Consider the following 18,379-nt stretch of genomic DNA (forward strand, 5'->3'; position numbering starts at 1 on the left):
AAGATGCTGCCACTGAAAACATGGGTGGCTTCAATCAGAGCCTGCAGGGTGTTCTGTCAGCGGTACCACAGTGGGAGGAAGAGACAAGAAGCAGGGTTTTAACTAGTCTCTAGAAGACAAGTCCATCCTTATGACACTGTTGAGTACATACACATCTAGAAAGTCTGCCTCTACAAAAACCGTGCGAGTGTAATTAGTACCGATGGTCTAGAAGTGCAGTTTCCACTCCAAACTTCATTTGTTTCCCTTTCAGCGGGTAGCAGAGAGTCACATCTCCTCCCCATATCTATTCCCTTTGAACTCAAGAAGGGAGATACCTGTATTCAAGCACAGCTGAACGCTTCAGCCAGAAACGTAGTATGCTCTTCTGCAACAAGTAGAACATCAAATCACTCCATGCAAAGAACACCAGAAGGTAGCTAAGAAATACATTTCTGATGAGAAAAGTTTATTTTGAATAGAAACTGGAGTGAAAAAAAAGCTTCTGCAGTGCTCACATTTAGAAACAAGTCTGACACTCTTCACAGTAACTTCAGTTGACACATTTTTTTTTTTTTTTTCCCCCCTCCGAAAAACGCCTTTGGCTCCATCTTCATCATTACGAGAACAGGAAAAAGGGAAAACCCTGCAAGCTGGCCCCTGAATTCTACATGTAGGTGAAGAGGAAAAACCTCTTTTCCATTTCCTTGGTTTAAAATTTAACCTGTACATGTTTTCCATTAAGTTATACCCTGTCCGTGAGGCTGACTCACCAGTCAGAAAGCACACTTTTCTCCCTCCTGAGATCACTCCTGGGAAAGCACGCTGTGGGCAACATTATACATAAAAAAATAATCCAAAATAGGAACCAGCTGCACTGATGTGGCAGTCAAGGATTTTAACTCACTTCCCTGTAATATTAAGCCCGCCCTCTGAACACTATTCACACCAATGAGTTTCATATTCTCGGTTTGACATGCAGGAGGCCAATTTATACCACTGTTTTGAGAAAAGACAATGGTACCGCATGATATTGGATAGAAGACTCCAGATTTTTATAATTATAGAATCCCCCCCATTATCTTTACTGGAACCAAGCTGTTTAAGGAGAAAAGACACATATTCTATTTTTAATGCGGCTATAGGAATATTCCCACGCAAGCCGAATGAAGATTTTCACAGACATAGGAACTTTGATTAAAATTCTGAATACTGTATAGAGATTGTCCACATCAAACCAAAACCCAACTAAAATTCGGTCATAATCTCAGTCCTTCTATACATGCCAACAGTCTGCCAAATGGTTCTGGTGATCAAGACACGATCCAAGAGGAATCTTCAGCGCTGTCAGACACAGACCTCCACAGTCACAACACAGTTCATTCTTACCTTGGCAACACAAGGCCGAAGTACTTGGGAGCCATGACTAAGTGACAGAATAAAAACACAGAAGCACTGCCGCTTATTTACACACCAGTTAAAAAGTAACGTTCCTTTCTTTAAAAAGGTCTTAAAAATGAAATGTCCCAGGTTCTCCACTTTGTAATTAAGTTAAATTTGCTTCTTTGCAGGTTGTAGCAATAAAGCATTAGAAGTCATAGTAATAATCCAGCTTTGCATCCACAGTTTTACAGCCTTTATCTGAATAAATTCTCTCCTCTCTGGGGAAGTAGGTCATTTCATCAGCTATTCTGGTTAAAATGTCTTCATCCACAGCATAGCCACGTGATTCAATCTCCACCCGGACGCACATTTTCACATGTTTATATTCCAGTGGCAGGAAGGGAACAAAGTAGTCAATGAGATTTCTATCAATCAAGGTGCTGTGCCAAAATCCACCTACAAAAGGAAAGAGAAGAGGTTTGTTTCTACTCTAAACGCTACTGTGGGTTAAATGACAGCAAGAGGCGTATCATAGCCCTCTGCTACATACCAGTAAGAATTCACCTGTGTTTTTAGGGCCCTATAATGCACAGGTAAGCCCAAATATAAGCCCCTTCTCATGGTACTTTGTACATAAAGTTTTGTACAGACATACAAATGTGGTCCATTGGAGCCAAATAAATGAATTCTGACTGAATGCATTTAAGCCTTGCTCCCCAGGTGCCAGTCTCATACCTTCCCCTCTCTCACCTAGAGAAGAACAGATTTTCTATCTTATCAGGTCTCCCAGACCAGCTTGCGTTGCTCCTTTTTTCAGAGACTGCACCTAACCTTTTAAAAAAACGCAATAGGTTTGCTTTCGATGCTACTTTTAGACCATAATTATATTAAAAACCCTTTTCACCAGAAGTCCTGTGCGAGAAAACCTAGGAGACACTGGACTGCCCACAGCAGGGCTGGCATGTCAGCTTGTTCCCCATAAATAGCTCCTAAATAACTGCTCCTAAATAACTAAATAATAGCAAGAAAGCCTAAGTGGATTGTGGACCAAGGAAGCGGTTTCCCCATAATAAAAAATTTTATTGGTTAAGGACTTTTCAGCTAATGCAATATCTTGCCTTACTGTCTAGACTTCCGTTTGCATTCTCTTTAGCCCATTAGTACATCAACAAGTGGACAGCGTAGACTTCCCCCAACATATGCAATCCACTGGACAGCAAATGTGCTGGTAGCCAAGGTGTACACAGGGCTCCTTAACCTTCGTTTCATCTCAAGAGCCATCTGTACGCCCCAAAACTGCATCGTAGCTCCTTGCTAGCCAAAAACTGGAGGGCCAGATCAAGTAGAAACCATAGCTGTAAAAAATGCAGCTAAATGCAGCCCATCCCTTTTGCGGAACTTTTACCACCTCAAAAGCAATCACAGTTTTACTCACTATTTTTGTTATTGAAGACTGACACAGACAGTGCATTTTGCATATCTTGGAGCTGTATATCTTCCCTTCTCTTCCCGTTTCTCCAGAAATCTAGTGACACCTCTGTTATCTTTTCAGCTCCTGCATTGCTAAGTTAAGAGAAAACAAAGATTGTAGCTAGAGGTAGTTTTAAAACACGTCATGTGTACAGAACAGCAAACCTGAGAAGGCACTTACCTGAGGAATATGAAGATGGCTTGTCGGTAAGACACCCCATCCAGAAACTCATAGTAGTCCAGGAATGGCTTGATGGAATCAATGAGTCCTGCATGCATTTTATCCATTTCATCAAATATGAAGAGCGATCTGGGACAGATGCTCACATTTCCCCGAATCCACGACTGCAACTGGTCCTGAGCAGCATAAAAATAAAAGATATTCAAAGAGTTACGTTGAAAAGACAGAAAATAGCACTTCTGCTTATTGACTTTTGCCCTGAAAGAGTCATTTCAATTGTGTCATTTTAACACTTTTGGCTTCTTGACTAAAACATGGTTAAAAGCTGTAAATAAAACTAACAGAATCTCATGCTGGTTCTGAAAAAAATTCAAGACACCAAGAGACAGGATGGGACAAGCAGGAAATCTCCTCGCAAGAAAGATATTGCTGTAAGCACAGCAAAAATGAAAGCACACAGCAGGACAAAGGACAGGTACCACCAAGGAATAGCAACACATAGCAAAGCCCTGACATGCAAAACAATTACTTTTGGCTGCACTTTGGTCTAAACATCCTTAGGCACCAAAATTATGACTATTAATTACCTGAACAGCACCAGTGAGAAATTACACCTGCAGTCACTGGCAAAAGTCAAAACAGAATTCAGCCCTCAACCCTGTGTTTTAATCATTCAGAAGTTAAATGAAGACAATTACAAGCCCTTCTTAAATGACAGTGTTGTTCAGAAGGGCTAATGGTTTATTGTATTTAAAGATTCTCTCACTTAAGTGTTACATTTAAGATCAATAATGAAGTAACTGGAAAAAAAACAGGTCTATCTGCTGGCAGATGAATGAGAAGTAACCGTTCTAACCGTTTTCAATGATCCATCTTTTTTTTTATATTCACTGTTTACTCAGTCCCTGAACTGCAGAGGCAGAACAGGAAGGTGGCATCGGGTGTATTGTGGGTGAGAAGCAACAGTTCCGTCTACTGCCTTGGGCAGCAAGTTTCCCAAGGGTAATCATCTTGACACAAAAGCAGAAAAGGATCTGTTTTATTTTAAAACAGCTCAGTTGAAACAAGAGGGAAAGTAAGCTGTAAAGGAGGAAATGGATATTTCCTCCATTTAGAAATCAGGTTTGTAAACCATCCCATTCCCATTTTTAACATATAAACAGAACATAAACATTTAGTACTACAAAAGACAGTGGTTCTCATTCAAACTCTGCTGTTAAAGAAGTTAGTTAGAACAAAAAAAACCACAGAAAACATGCATCTGAGCTACTGCTCCACATGATATCCACCTGCCTACAGCACTGCACTGACACGAACGGGCAGAACATTTCCAAATACATTTATTTGTACCTTTCTGACAACAGAGTATTTTTTCGTTTTACAGCTGGGAAATGGATGCATAGAAAAACTAAATAACCTCCTCAGTGTGCAGTCAAACTGAAAAGCACAAGCATGCCTCAGAGAACATGTGTCAGCTTGCGACAGCACCTGACACATTGGAGGTCAGCAGGTAGTTCCCCAGAGTCATGAACTATTAGTTTTACACAGTGCCCACCAGTGTATCACCCAACCACGGAATCCTGCTCAGTCATGCTCATCGTTACGTCAGTTACATCTCTAAGCAAACTGTAGAACAAAAAAAACCCATATCGTTCTTCCCTAAAGAGAAGGAACACCAGTCCTAATGGATGTTAGGATTTACCCAGTTCTGTACAGATTGCAAAACTGTCACATTTTGCTGCAAAAAGCAGTATCTAGGTTTCTAGTATCGATTGTGCCATAACATTTATAGATCAACACAACAGTCACTGCAGTAGAGCTCTGCCCCACTGCCATGGTTTCCACAGCACATTCTTACCTTGTAGTGATTGATGTTGTGAGCGTGAGGGAAGTGTAAAGTCGCCACAAACTGATGGACATATTTACTCTGCAGACCTCTTTTATAAATGCTTTCAGCAACTATCTTACTGACAAAGTTTTTGCCTGTTCCAGTCCACCCGTGCAAGGAAAGGGTGAGAGGTTTTTTGACGTTGCTGTTGTTCAAGAAGCCCTTCACGGCCTTTACAACCACCTTGCTCACCAGGTGCTGCCCAAACAGCCTCTTGTCCAAATTCTCCTCCAGAGCTGGACGAAGAGAGACCACTCTGTCAACACAGAGGAGGGAGAGTGGCAGGGGGTCCCGCCGGCTTCTCCTCCCTCCGTACAGGAAAGTCCACCACCCGCCCTGGCCTGCAGGCTGCCAGTCCCAGGCCAGGGGGCACAAGGCTGGAGCCAGGGCCTACGGGGAGAGCCCACAGGCCCCACGGGCAGGCCTCTATAGGGAGACCCCCACGGGGAAGCCTAACAGACCCCAAGGCAAGGCCCCCACGGGGAGACCCACCAGACCCCACGGGCAGAACCCCACAGGGAGGCCCAACAGGCCCCAAAGGGATACCCCAACAGGGAGACTCCCACCGGCCCCACGGGCAGGCCTCCACAGAAAGACCCCAACAGGGAGACACCACAGGCCCCACGGGGATGCCCCCACAGGCCCTGGCCGGTCTCGGAGCCTCCGGACCCCCCTAACACCCTCCCGCCACCCCCGCAACGTCCCCTCAGCCCACCCCAGCCCCCAGCACCCCCTCAGCCCCGCACCGGCGGCGACGCGCCGGTCGTGCCGCTGGAGACAGCACTCCCTGAAGTAGCAGTAGAGCCGCGGGTATGAGATGAAGCCGGTAAGGGCCGAGGCGGCGGCGCCCGCGATCGCCAGCCCTAGGCTGATGGGCTCCACGGCGCTCGCCGGCCCGAGGAGCGGCGGCAGCAGCAGCAGCACCAACCCCAGGGCCTCCCGCAGCGCGCCCCGCCGCAGCTTCATGGCCCGCCCGGCTCCGCCGCCGGCCCCGCCGCGCCGCCGCTTCCGCTCCGCAGCGCCACTTCCGCCGCCGCCATCTTGGCTGCGGGCAAAGGCGGGGCTGAGGCTGAGGCCTGCCGCCATGTTGGACAGGCACCCGCGGCTGTAATTTAGCTAAATGGCGGCCTCGCGTGGTTCGCTTGATGAAGTGCTGCGCGCACGCTCGGACGTCAGCTTAGGGCCGTGTCGGCAGGTACCCGTGGGGAATGCCGCCCCGGACTGCACGGGGACACAGGCTCAGAGACAACCTTGCACGGTTACCTGGCCCAGAGACTTTTCCCCTTTTCTGAAAAAAAGTAAAATCTGGAGCTATTCCCCCCGCACCCCACCAGCCTCCCCGGAGTTTCTGCTCCTGAGTGATGGGACATGGACACCTGCCATGGGAGACCCTGACATTTGTTACCACCAGAACCCAGAAACCATCAGCGTGCATTCCAGAAGAAAAAACGTCATTTACAAGCACTTAAAAACACTTTTATTATTTTCAGGTTACAAATCTTGCCTTCAAACTCCCGCACATCATACCTCCTGGGCAGACATGGCTGACACTGGCTGCGGGGCCTCTGGCTTCTTCATCAGCTGCCATAGCGACCCTGTCCTGAGAGCTGAAAGTGAGATTTTCCTCAAATCCAACAGTTAACAACCTGATCAAGTTCTCTTCTTAGCTAAAATAAAATGCAGCGAATGGCTACAGAAGTAAGTCTACAGGGGGAAAAAGATACAAAACGACACGGCGCATGATATAAAATCCCCGGCGCTGTGTATCTGCTTCGTTCCTTGCGCTGAGGACGGGCCCGGCGAGGCAGCACCAGGCACAGCCAGCGCTGATTTCTCCCCGAGCACTTGCAATCCAGGCTGAGGAGCAGCGGCACCGAACACACGGCTGCAGCATCTCAGCCTTACACACTCTGCAGAGCTCAGGCCCTTGGGAACAAAGGCAAAGTCCCCAACAAAGCTACATTCCAGCAAACCAGCTTTCACCCTTCCCTTTATTCTTACAAGGCAAACAGCACTGCTGCTTTTAAAGGATCTCTTTTTTTACTATTTTTTAAGAGGGTGAAAGAATGCCAACCATGAAAGCTCACGTTCTTCTAAAAGGTTTGTAACTAAAAATAACCTATATACAAGATTTTATGGACCAAAGAGTTCACGATCACCTGCCAAGTGATTCACTACAGGGTCACAAGAAAAGCTTTGTAGGTAACACCAGCATGTGAAGGTAGTGACTCTCCGCACATCCATTTCAGGTCACTGACACAAAATCCTTTATTGGAGGAAATTAAGAGCAACTGCAGAGACTTCAGCCCATGTTCATCAGTATCGCCTATTCATCTTCTTGAATTTCTCATAGTGATAATCATCTGTTGCTTTTTCATTGAGCGGACGTTTGCGATTTGGAGGAGACCCTTCAAAAGAAAGAGAAGGAAATATTAGTTCTCTGTCCTTCCACAGGAGACATTTCCTCACCTCCAGCACCTCCCTTAGACAGCCCCTTGCTCTGTGAAAGGTTCTTGCTTTAGCTGTCACTGCTCCCCAGCCTTGCCCCCCTTGCTATTCCAGCTTTCATCACACCCTTGTCAGCCACCTTTGGCAACACGTTTCAGGTGGGACCTTTGCTACTCCAGCCTTGGGCATCTCTAAAGACATCCCCTACCCAGAGGGCTTCATGTGTGGCCTGGTAGTGTACATCACATGCAATAGCCTCTCATGGACTCAAATTGCTCCATTTCCCCACTATTTCAGGGCACCCAGAGAAGAGAAGGTAAGAAAAGCCAGATCATTTCTCTGTGCAAGACCCCTGAAGAGTTTCAGTGTCTCTCCTTATGACATTTCAGATAAAGGAACATACGCTCAGGTTCTGGCCTCTCCGTATCCCCCACTCTCAGTGGACGGGGCTTTGGCTCTTCTTTGTTCCTTCGCACTGGTGCGTTTAGCTCCTCATGATAAACTGAAAGAAGGAAAACATCAGATGAGGAATGTTATCTGGAGCAGTGGTATGCAGAGGGACATAATTCTATGGCATTTGTGACAACTGATTTTTAGCAGAAACAACAGAACCTCAAAACAAGCATTTCCGTAATTGGTTTCTATGCATAATCAATACAGGCAAGATGGGAGACAGCAAATTTCAGTAGCACTATTTCATCAGAAGTGGCCCAAAGACTCATTTCCTTCGGAACCCAGAAATCTGACTCCAAAACTCTCCTGTAAGCATGGTTAGGCACAGCAGAAGGCTGCCTTTCCTCCAGACGGCTGCCGTATGAGAGGCTCTCCCAGAAATTACTTCCCATCTCCCGTCTAGTAAGGTCTATGTTTGCTTGACCACCTGTCTGCCTGGGCAGCTGACAAAATGGATTTTGTCAATTACAAACCATCATTTGTAATGGCAGATGAGGCAGGCATTTCCAGCACACGCTCAAGACACAACTTAAAGAAAAACTTTTGGAAATTTATGAGGTGGTGTCAGCTGGGAGTTCAAGAGCAGAAAGTCAAGCCATGAGTAATATGTCCCTCTCCTTGCTGACGGATGGAAGAAAAAGACCATGCCAGATGGGGTCTATCTGAGCATCCCAGAACAAGGCAGCTGGTTGTGGTGATACACAAACCAATTTCTCCTGCATCAGACTCTATCCCAATTGACTGCTTTTCTTCAGCAGAGGAGAGGATCACACCTGGGTCATGAGAGCTATGTGAGACTTACATCTATTGTGCTGGACATAGTTAACAGCCATGTTGGTGGGAACAAAGGAAGTTTCACTGTCTTTCTTTTTGTTCTGCTGCTCTGCCAGCAGCTTGGCCTTGGCCTCTTCAGTTGAGATGATGTTTTTTATTTTTGCACTAGGAGGAAAACAACAAAGAAAACCCTCATTAATATTTAGAAGGGTAGATTTAGGGGATAGTATTAACACTACTATAGTATGCAATATGTTTTTTGAGAGAGAAGGCAGTGCTCTAGAAACAGAGGCTTTGTTTCCCATCCCAGAGCCCAACTGGGGCTGTCTGCTCCAGCCATACCGGTACTCTGCCCATCAGTACTTGCCCATCCTGGCAATTCAGGCCAGAACCAACGTATCTGTGAACTACATACTCAATTCCCAGGTCCACTTCGGGAATGCCGCTCAGCATCTGGTTGGACAGCATCTCCTCAGTCTTCTTGGCAGAGGAGACACGGATGTTCTCTGGCAACTCGTACAGAGAATCCTCGGCATTTTTTAGCTTCACCTTCTGCTCCTCGTTCTCCACAATTCCCTTTCTCTTCTTCAGCTCAGTCTCAATGTACTTCATCCTAAACAGAAGTGCATGAGGGACACACAGTTATTTAATTATTTTTTTCTGTACTGTGTCGCTGCACTGCTGGGCACAGGTGCATCCCTGTCCTGAGAGCTAGGAGAGAGGAATGAGCAATCTCCCCAAAGGAACTCGGCTGACATCAATTGCACGAAGCAATTGTGCAAGAACTGATCAGATCCTCCAAGCTCGTTCACCACCAGCAGGGAAGGCTCCCACTGCTATTTAATGCCAGGCGAGCTGGTTGGTACCTCCCATCCATAAAAAAGCCTTCCCAAGAGTGGTAGCCAGGAGATGAAAGGGCAAGTGGAAGTTTCAGTGAGAACTCGGGAGATGTTCTGGGATGAGTCGGTATCCAAGACAGAAAAAACCCATATTGTGAGGGGACACCCAACCTCAAATTCAACATCCCAGACCCAACGCAGCACAACTTACATGTCAGCATCTTCATCCCGCCTGTTGGTTTCAGCTGAGAAGGAAGTTCCCAAGTTTAGATCTTCCTCTTCATTAATCCTAAATGGAAGCCACAGTGTTTACAGTTTTCAGTTTGGGGCTGTTGGTTGTTTGGTCTTCAGAGCTCATCTGCACCCACCTGTCCTTGCCTCTTTCTTTCAGCTTCTTCATGTCCACCATTCCCCCAGATTTTATCTTAAACGGGTCATCCTGTAAAATGAGAAATAAGGAATAAGCCTCAAGCTTCCCTTGAGTTTAATGCTAGTCTTCGGGATCTGGATTCACAAAGAGAGAACATTGAAGGATTGAGCCATGGCATCAGTCCTACCCCCGGCCAGACAGCGATGGGCTGGACCGCACTGGTGTTTTCACAGCGTTATATCTTAGCCCTGAGGTAATCAAAGTGTCCAGCACTTACCACAAGTGTTGCTTCTTCTTGCAACTTTTCTCCCACAAGCAGAGCTACAGCGCTAGTCAAGCAGATAAAGAAAGTAAAAACATTTCAGTGGAAGGAATTTACCGTTACGTTACACCGAGGGACAACACAATTTCACATCCTTGGTGCTACATCCCTTACCTCACCCCATTGGGTCGCTTTCTGAGGCTCTGAACTTCTTTGGTTTCCTCAAGTTTTAACCTAAAGAAAAAAAACATTTCACCTAGTACTTGATGCTTTGTTTTTTGTTGATTAACTTAATTTGATTTTCTGCAGTTAACATGGAATCTTCTAGACAGGCCTTGCCTTAAAATTCTGCATATCAGTGTCTATTTTTCTGGTTACAAATTAGATAGATATTTTCTATTTTACTTTATTTAAGCAATTCCATTTATTTATGCAGTTAGAAAAAAAGCCACATGACATCTGCTGGCTATGTCCCCTCAACACGCCTTCCCTCGTCTGAGGAAAGAAGCACCCCAGCATCGAAAGGCTTTAATAAGAAGCCAATATGGGAAAAACAACTCCAGCATCGTTGGTTTTGGTCCATGAAGATCTCCAGACAATATTCTCCTCACAGGAAAACAAAGGGTCACCAAGAAACATGAATTAATGCGGAGCACCTTTACGCCTTCAACAATTTGACACTAGCTAATAAAAATCATACAGTCATTTCTCAGGAAAAGGAGGAACTAACGAAGCACAGAATTTGCAGCAAAATTAGCAGCAGCTCTCAAGTGGGTATAACACAGATGAATGGATGTCAACATACATCAGTGACTCAGACGAAAGTTTAGGGTAAATTTAAAGATCAAGTCTCTCTATACAGACTGACATGCACTCATAATTTCTTCAGATATTTGGACTTTTACTAATTATGCACGTTTTTCACTATCTGCCATGAACTATGCATCATGCCATATTTGTCAGAGGCAAAATAAGAACTAGAAAGATCTTGCTTGGAATGCAGGGCTCTGCAAACGAAAGGGCCCATCTGCCCTGTCTGCATCCGTCAGAAATTGCGCTCTCATTTATGTCTGCAGAACTGGAGCCCATGGAACCACCCCGGTGCGCGGGGCTGCAGAGCCACCCTGCATCGCCTCGGTTTCACGGGCTGCTTCCCAAAGTCAGTATTTTCTGATTCTAGGTGATTTAAACCTTCCACGACAAACTTCCCTCAGTTGTTGCTCTAGTATTATACTGCTGGTGAAAATAACGGGGCAGATTCTTGCGGGTGCCAGTTCCCGAGGGGAAGGGCCGCATCCGTCAGGAATGCCGTGCACGGCCAGCGGCGGGGCTGCGCCGCTCCCGGTGACCTCGCGGGGCTCTCGGTGCCCCCTGCTCCATCCCACGAGGGGCTCCGCGAGCTGTCCGGCCCCGGCTGCTCGCCTCTCCCGGCCGGCACATCCCGGAGGAGCTTCGGTGGAAGAGACCCCCCATCTCCGAAGCGACCGGGGCTCCCGGCGGGTTCGGCCGGGCCCAGACGGGGTCTCTGCCGGTCCCCACCCACCTGACCTCCTCCGCCACCTGCTCGTCCTCCTCCTCCTCCTCCGAGTCCTCCCTCCGCCGGCGGAACGACTTCTTGGCGGGCATGGCCCTGGCTGCTGCGCTCCACCACCGCCGCCGCCACACTGCGGCCCCCCGCGCCCCGAGGCCTCTCCGGGCCGCGTCGCACGGCGATGACGCCACAGACCCGCGACGAAGCCGCGCGGCGCCACTCTTCCGCCAGTACCGCGGCCGGGCAGGGGCCGCCCGCCAGGCCAGGCCGGGCCAGGCCTACCCCTACCCCCCTCCCCTTCCTCCGAATCAATTTTAAAACAATATTTTGTTCATTAGTTTTTCTGGGAAACCTCTTCTGGGAAAGGGGTAAGAAAGCAAGGAAGATGAACTAGCAAACATGGCATGGATACTTTTAATTTTTTTTTATTTTATTTTAAATTAAACCAGCCGATGCACTTGGGAAGAGGGGTCAGTTTTGAGTAAGGAACTCAGAGCCTGAAAGCGTCCCAGTTTTTATGTGTTAGTCAAAGATACTGTGCTCTTGTCACTCGTCTTTTAAACCGACAGCTGTTACGTGACACTATTTTGCTTCTCAGTGAAGGTGCCTGAGATTGGTCGGTTGTTTGTTCAGCATCTCTCCGCAGGTTATAGGGATCCTGGTTACAACCCCTGTTGTGTTTTCTGGCATGTAAATATGATTCCTTCCCCCTTCAATTTTGCGTTGCTCCTCCAGTTCAGTTTATTGAGTTCCAAAGAGCATTGGAAAAACATTGTTATAAAATTATCCTTGAGGTTTGTTTTCTGCCAAGGCACGGTGCTAGGCAAGCTCTGCAGCTCACAAGATAAGTGTTGCTGATATGGCTTATTCATTTATCCTTTTTTTTTTTTTTTTTTTCTTGTTTTCTCCCCACTGTCAGTGATTCAGACCAGATAACGCTGGGAATTCTTTCAAATGTCCTCAAAATGTGAAAACAGAGTGTAGAGAAATGTTTGTTTTCCCGCCCTGCCTGCTGAGCTAGCGCAGAACCCCGTTTCTAGGGGGGAACGCGTGGTTTACCAGTCTGCTCAGGTTCAGGGAGAACAGAGTATTTGTGGTAAACAAAAGCAGTTAAGTTATGTATGATGCAAGGCATGTAGGAGTTAATGGGAGTTTTTATCCATTGCTATTAGACTCTGCATCATTCAGAGATGCTACATGATCCAGACACATCCCTCATTGTTCTGATCATTACCTTTATTCGTGCGTTTCCCTCTCCTCCCCATTGCCTGGCTCGCTTCCCTATGGGTTAACAACGGGTCAGAGCTGCGCTGGCTAACATGACTGGCTCCTGATTTAGACTTGTGTTGATCTCTTTGAACCTTGAAGATGGATATCTTAATCTCTAATACACAAAACATACTAATTTATCTTCTTACAACCTGTGAGAGCAAATCTGGCGTGTAACTGAAAGGAACTCTCCGTTCTTGTCCTAGGAAAACACACCCCCGCAGGTGAGCGCTGGTGAAAATGGGGGTTACAAGAGACATCTGTCCTCACCTGGATTCCATAGGAGAGGTGCCAAGGTACAGGGTGTTCTGGTTGTCAGTCCTTTCCCCTTTAGCTATTGTGCATGGGTTTGCATGTTTGTTTTTTGAAGAAAATACTGCCTGTCTCCATAGAGGAGGGGCAGAAACTCTTCTTCCATGCTGATGTACCCTGCACACGTCCATAAAGTAAGCCTTTGCCCACCCCATCTGATCTATTTCTTGCTGTCATTTTATCCTGCTCAAATGTGTCACTTTAATTGGAAGTGTGATATTAAGAAACTAAACACTGTGAGCTGCAGGTTGGCGAGGCCTGTGTTACAGAGAAGTTTCCCACTCTTGAAGAATTAGGTAACTTAAAAAACAAACATGCAAACAAACCTTCTTTTTTCATGAATATACAGGGAACTTGCCAGTCTTGTGGAGCTGTGGGACCAAGTCTCCGGACTTGTCTTCAGGAAACAATAGCTTGCTACGTGTGCGCGTGCCATGGTAGGACTTCTCTTTAATATAAATCTAAAAAAAAAAAGAAAGAAACAATTGTACTGAAAAAAGAAAGGTGGGAATCAAAGAGGGGGTTCACACTGGAACTATCCACCATTTTTTTTAGGTATTAGAAGTTTAGAAAACTGGCAATATCAATTCTGAAGTTGCAGCTGCCGGAGGGACTGGAGCTGCGGACTCTTTTGTGAAGGGTCTTCACACCTAATAATAAATGCAGTGAAGGGCTACAGGAATAAGTCTACAGGGGGGAAGAGATATACTGACACAAAATTTCTTATTAATGAAAATTAAGAACAAATGCAAAGACTTTGGTCTACCTTCCTCAGTATCACCTACTTATCTTCAATTTCTCATAGTGATAATCACCCATAGCATTTTCATTGAGTTTGCAATTTGGAGGAGACAGTTCTAAAGAAAGAGAAGGAACTATTCCTTCCTGTCCTTCCATCTTCTTGGATTTCTTGTAGTAAGAATCATCTCTAGCTTTTCCATTGAGTGGATGTTTGCAATTTGGAGGAAACCCTTCTGAAGAAAAAGAAGGAACTATTATTACCTGTCCTTTGATCTTCCTGAATTTCTCATAGTGATAATCATCTGTTGCTTTTTCATTGAGCGGACGTTTGCGATTTGGAGGAGACCCTTCAAAGGAAAGAGAAGGAAATATTAGTCCTCTGTCCTTCCACAGGAGACATTTCCTCACCTCCAGCACCTCCCTTAGACAGCCCCTTGCTCTGTGAAAGGTTCTTGCTTTAGCTGTCACTGCTCCCCAGCCTTGCCCCCCTTGCTATTCCAGCTTTCATCACACCCTTGTCAGCCACCTTTGGCAACACGTTTCAGGTGGGACCTTTGCTACTCCAGCCTTGGGCATCTCTAAAGACATCCCCTACCCAGAGGGCTTCATGTGTGGCCTGGTAGGGTACATCAGATGCAAGAGCACTGCAAGCGCAGAAAGTCAAGCCGTGAGCCATACGTCCCTCTCCTTGCTGACAGATGGAAGAAGACCAAGATAGATGGGGTCTGTCTGAGCATCCCAGAACAAGGCAGCAGAGAGCTCCTTGTGGTGATACACGAAGCAATTTCTCCTGCATCAGACTCTGTCCCAACTGACTGCTTTTCTTCAGCAGAGGAGGGGGTCACTCCTGGGTCAGGAGAGCGATGTGAGCTTTACCTCTGTTGTGCTGGCGATAGATAACAGCCATGTTGGTGGGAACACAGGAAGTTTGGCTGGCTGTCTTTTTGTTCTGCTGCTCTGCCAGGTGTCCCTACCCCTGCGCTCCCCTGGGTGAGGGCCCTTCCGCTCACCCAGGGGGGTGTCAGGGCATTGTCCCGCCCAGCACAGACCCACTGTCTCCTGAGCTGTGCGTCTTCCTTTGCAGTTGGGCCAGGAGCTCCCACCTCCCAGTACCCCCAGTTTATCCAGTATAAATACTCACTGAGGTCTGGGACTGGCTTCAGTCACCACGGGGGCACTGGGAGCTGCTTTTCAGCATCCCCGGCCTCTCCACGCACCCACCGCTCAGCTCCAGCAGTAACAATAAATGTCCCTTTGCCTCTGCGATGCTGGCTCGAAGGCTCGGCTGCGTGTGGCTCTTCACATGGTACCTTGTTTTGCCCCAAAAAGGGGGTTTTAGTCATGGTGAGGAGGCAGGGGTGAGCAGAGCGCTCTGCCGCGGGTCCGAGGGGAGCTGGGCAGCCCTCCCAGCCTGCCTGGTGTGAGAGGGACAGGGGAGAAGTGTTTGTGGAGTGTGTCAGGAACGGTATGGCCAGGACTGGGGCAGTGACCGTGCTTTGTACTGAAGAGTAACCCGCTTCTTCTACCTACTCAGAGGAGACAGCTCCTGGATCGCCCTCTGCTCTACCCTGACCTTAAAACTCCTCCCTGAAACAATGAGAAACAATGTCAGCAACTTACACCGCATACTGCAAAACTGGTGAAAAAACCCCACAGTTCTATCATCAATAAAGTCAGGAATTCTAGAAAATGCAGCACTCCTTGAATAAAGAAAAGCATACTATTAAACCATCCGGGCACGCCATAAACACTCATTACAAAGTTACTGACCTGGAAAAAACAAAAAAGCAGCCTGCAAGTCAACTTTCTACTATACAGGCAGCTGGATGTTTACTGGTCCTGAAGGTGTTAGCTCAGCCTTCTCACCTCCGCCTCTCTAAACGCCAAAACGCACCCGCCCGAGCTGCTGAGCCCGCCCCGGAGCTACAGCCAAATGAAGGACGGAGCGGACCACCGGCCCCCGCAGAGCCCGGCCGCAGAACGAGCTCCCGCCCCGAGCCCGTGGCTCATGTACCCGGGGCCCCGCCCACCGCCCTCGGGGGCCCGCCCACCGCCCTCGGGGCCCCGCCCACCGCCCTCGGGGCCCCGCCCACCGCCCTCGGGGCCCCGCCCACCGCCCTCGGGGGCCCGCCCACCGCCCTCGGGGCCCCGCCCACCGCCCTCGGGGCCCCGCCCACCGCCCTTCCCACAATCCCCTGGGAAAGGGGCGGGGCCAACCCCCCCGGAAGAAATAAAGGCGGCCACAGGAGCAGTCGGTCCATTTCTCTTGCCTTAAGTTCCCAGCGGGCGAAGCGCCGCCGCTTTTTATTTCCATTTGGGACTCGCCTCTGGTGATTCTCTTACCGCTTTTGTTTGAGGTCTGTCCAGTTGTTGCTGTAGAGAAGAGAGTTCCCCGCAGGGGTCGCTTTATTTTTGCGATCTTCAGATATTTTTGTGGTTAACTGTTAGTCGTGTTTTGGAAGAGTGCTGGAAGCATATGATTTCCAGAAGACTGATGAGCATTTACGGGGTCCTGGGGGACTAAAGTGCCACAGAGACGCGCGTCGGCGGACTGAGGGGGCTAATGGAGGACTAAAGTGTCGTACAGACGCGCGTCGGAGGACTGAGGGGGCACTTCCGGGGTCCTGGAGGACCACGGACATGGACACCCGGAAACTGACGGGCACTGACGGGGGCGCGGTAACGCGTAAGAGCCGGTATGGGAGCGCCGATGGCCGCTCTCGAGGCCGGGCGGGCGGCACCAATCCCGCTCGAGGTGGCGGGGAGCTCGCCGGAGTCCCGGCGGTCCTGGTTCACCCTCCGGCTGCCGCTCTCCCGAGGCCGGCGCCGGACCGGTCTCCGCGAAGTCGCGCATGAGCACGAGCTGCGGAGCCAACGCACACCGCCGCCGGGGGCGTGGCCACGGCGCACGCGCGGCTCCCCCCCTGCAGGACCAGCCTTCAGCCGCCCGGCGGCAGCACCCCCTTAACTCTCCCGCTCGCGGCCCTCATTAGGGTGATGAGTGGTGACCGCTCTCAGCCCGCTTTAGCCCAGGCAGGGACCGGCTCTGCCCTCTCTGCATTCGCAGCCCAGGCAGCGACAGCCGGCGCCTCTGCACCAAAAACCTGCGGAACAGGGGTTTTCGCCCCGGAACGAGACCCAGGGACGCTGCATCGCTCCGCACCGGGCACCAGGGTCGGCGGTGGGGGGCATGTAAAAGCAGTGAGTCTGCTGGAGATCGGGGAGGGAGGCTGGGCTGGTGCCTTCACATAAGAATTGGTGATTTTGGCTTTCCTGCATGACTTTTTTTTTTTTTCCCCTTTCTGGCTGTATAAATCCATATATAGCACAGACATTTACACTCATGCATCTATTTACACGTATGTATATATTTAGGGAATTTATATTATCTGCTTACACTTATATAGAAAATCTGCTTAGACTTATTGTAACACTTATGATACAGAATATCTATTTAGACTGCTTATACATCTATTTTGACAATAATATCTTTTTATAAATACATTTTTTTAAGTATTTTTATATTCTGGGATCTTTTATATAACACAGAAGCACAGAATCATAGAATCCTTAGAGACAGAGGGTTTTATTTTGAACTTTTGAACTTTTTTATTTCAAAACTTTTGAACGCCTCCCTCTGTGCCCAGGGTGCAAGTCAGAGCTTGTCCTCTGTGGCTGTCCACAGAGCTCCAGCCTATGATGCTCCTTCAACTGCCCAGCTGTACGTCAGCACCTGCAAAAGGCAAGAACAGTTACCGAGCGGCCAGGCAAATGCATGGCCCTCCCAGAACTATTCCCTGCCCTGAGGCCCGTAATTGTTCTCAAAATTAAGACTGACTCTACGCTGCTTTCGTCACCTCCTCCAGCTCCGTTTCATTACCAGGATGTCACATAGCCCTCAGAGACTGTCAGGCTCACCCGGGTACCCAGCTAACTCCAGCCTTCAGCAGATGGCAGCACCCAGAGAAACTGTGGCACAGACGGAGGCTGCAATGCTGTTTCTCTCACTTGGCACAAAAATGCACACGCCCAACACGGAAAGCAGGAACAAGCAGTCATCTCTCACCTGCCCACCCTCTCGTTTGCCACAAGCAGGGGAAGGAAAGCCAGGGGACCATCTGTCACTGTGCCTGAGCGCCACCCGTTCAGCGTGCTCTCACCAGACGAGAGCTAGGGAGCCTGCCCAGCCAGCAGCGCTTCCCCAGCCCTCTGTCACCCCTACTGCATTGATGCTTACGCACTAAGCGGAGCCCTAGTCTTCCCTCGTAGCGCACGCTGGCATGTAACCGCCACAGCACTCGGTATTTGCAGTCAGACCTTCAGACCGCTCAGAAAGCTGTGTCCAGCCAAGACAGGATAAAAACCACGGCCTCTAAAAACTCCAGACAGTGGAGGGACTGAGCTACAGGGAAGCTGGCCCTGGCCAAGGCAATGACAGAAGCAGGGCGTCCCTTCCCTCTCTCGAGCTGCCCAGCGGCC

At 48.6% G+C, this 18,379-nt stretch overlaps 2 protein-coding genes across 10 annotated transcripts; both read right to left on the reverse strand.

The window, feature by feature from the left end:
* Window positions 1-427: 427 nt before the first annotated feature.
* LOC141751530 (torsin-1A-like) lies at window positions 428-5,919 on the reverse strand. The gene is made up of 5 exons (XM_074608526.1): window positions 5,648-5,919; window positions 4,872-5,137; window positions 3,014-3,189; window positions 2,798-2,925; window positions 428-1,818 (listed from the first exon to the last, which is right to left on the reverse strand). Exons 1-5 carry the CDS (start codon window positions 5,865-5,867, stop codon window positions 1,568-1,570), a joined length of 1,041 nt encoding a protein of 346 aa, XP_074464627.1. The 5' UTR covers window positions 5,868-5,919; the 3' UTR covers window positions 428-1,567.
* A 436-nt stretch (window positions 5,920-6,355) lies between these two features.
* C15H9orf78 (chromosome 15 C9orf78 homolog) lies at window positions 6,356-16,760 on the reverse strand. Of its 9 annotated transcripts, none has more exons than XM_074608437.1 (13): window positions 16,244-16,499; window positions 15,042-15,315; window positions 14,496-14,786; window positions 14,162-14,247; window positions 13,486-13,620; window positions 10,222-10,281; window positions 10,063-10,114; window positions 9,784-9,854; window positions 9,627-9,704; window positions 8,992-9,189; window positions 8,605-8,741; window positions 7,753-7,851; window positions 6,356-7,309 (listed from the first exon to the last, which is right to left on the reverse strand). In XM_074608437.1, exons 3-13 carry the CDS (start codon window positions 14,694-14,696, stop codon window positions 7,218-7,220), a joined length of 1,209 nt encoding a protein of 402 aa, XP_074464538.1. In that variant the 5' UTR covers window positions 14,697-14,786; window positions 15,042-15,315; window positions 16,244-16,499; the 3' UTR covers window positions 6,356-7,217. The 9 variants fall into 9 exon arrangements, with proteins under 9 accessions (XP_074464538.1, XP_074464540.1, XP_074464542.1 ...); XM_074608439.1 differs by lacking the exon at window positions 16,244-16,499 and adding an exon at window positions 15,767-15,966; XM_074608441.1 differs by lacking the exon at window positions 14,496-14,786 and having other exon boundaries at window positions 16,244-16,760.
* Window positions 16,761-18,379: the final 1,619 nt, after the last annotated feature.

This window comes from Larus michahellis, chromosome 15 (genome assembly GCF_964199755.1).
Source record: "Larus michahellis chromosome 15, bLarMic1.1, whole genome shotgun sequence".
Lineage (NCBI taxonomy): Eukaryota > Metazoa > Chordata > Aves > Charadriiformes > Laridae > Larus > Larus michahellis.

Bases quoted from the DNA above. Each gene is read 5' to 3' on its own strand.
- LOC141751530 (XM_074608526.1), bottom strand. From the start codon at position 5,867: ATGAAGCTGCGGCGGGGCGCGCTGCGGGAGGCCCTGGGGTTGGTGCTG. The intron at 3,190-4,871 runs GTAAGAATGTGC...TATGCTGCTCAG, and splicing joins ACAACATCAATCACTACAAG to GACCAGTTGCAGTCGTGGAT. The intron at 1,819-2,797 runs GTGAGTAAAACT...TTCCTTTTGTAG, and splicing joins AGTCTTCAATAACAAAAATA to GTGGATTTTGGCACAGCACC.
- C15H9orf78 (XM_074608437.1), bottom strand. From the start codon at position 14,696: ATGCAGGAGAAATTGCTTCGTGTATCACCACAAGGAGCTCTCTGCTGC. The intron at 10,282-13,485 runs GTTTGTTTGCAT...TTTTTTCTTTAG, and splicing joins TATATTCATGAAAAAAGAAG to GTTAAAACTTGAGGAAACCA. The intron at 9,855-10,062 runs GTAAGTGCTGGA...CTCATTTTACAG, and splicing joins AAGAAGAAGCAACACTTGTG to GATGACCCGTTTAAGATAAA.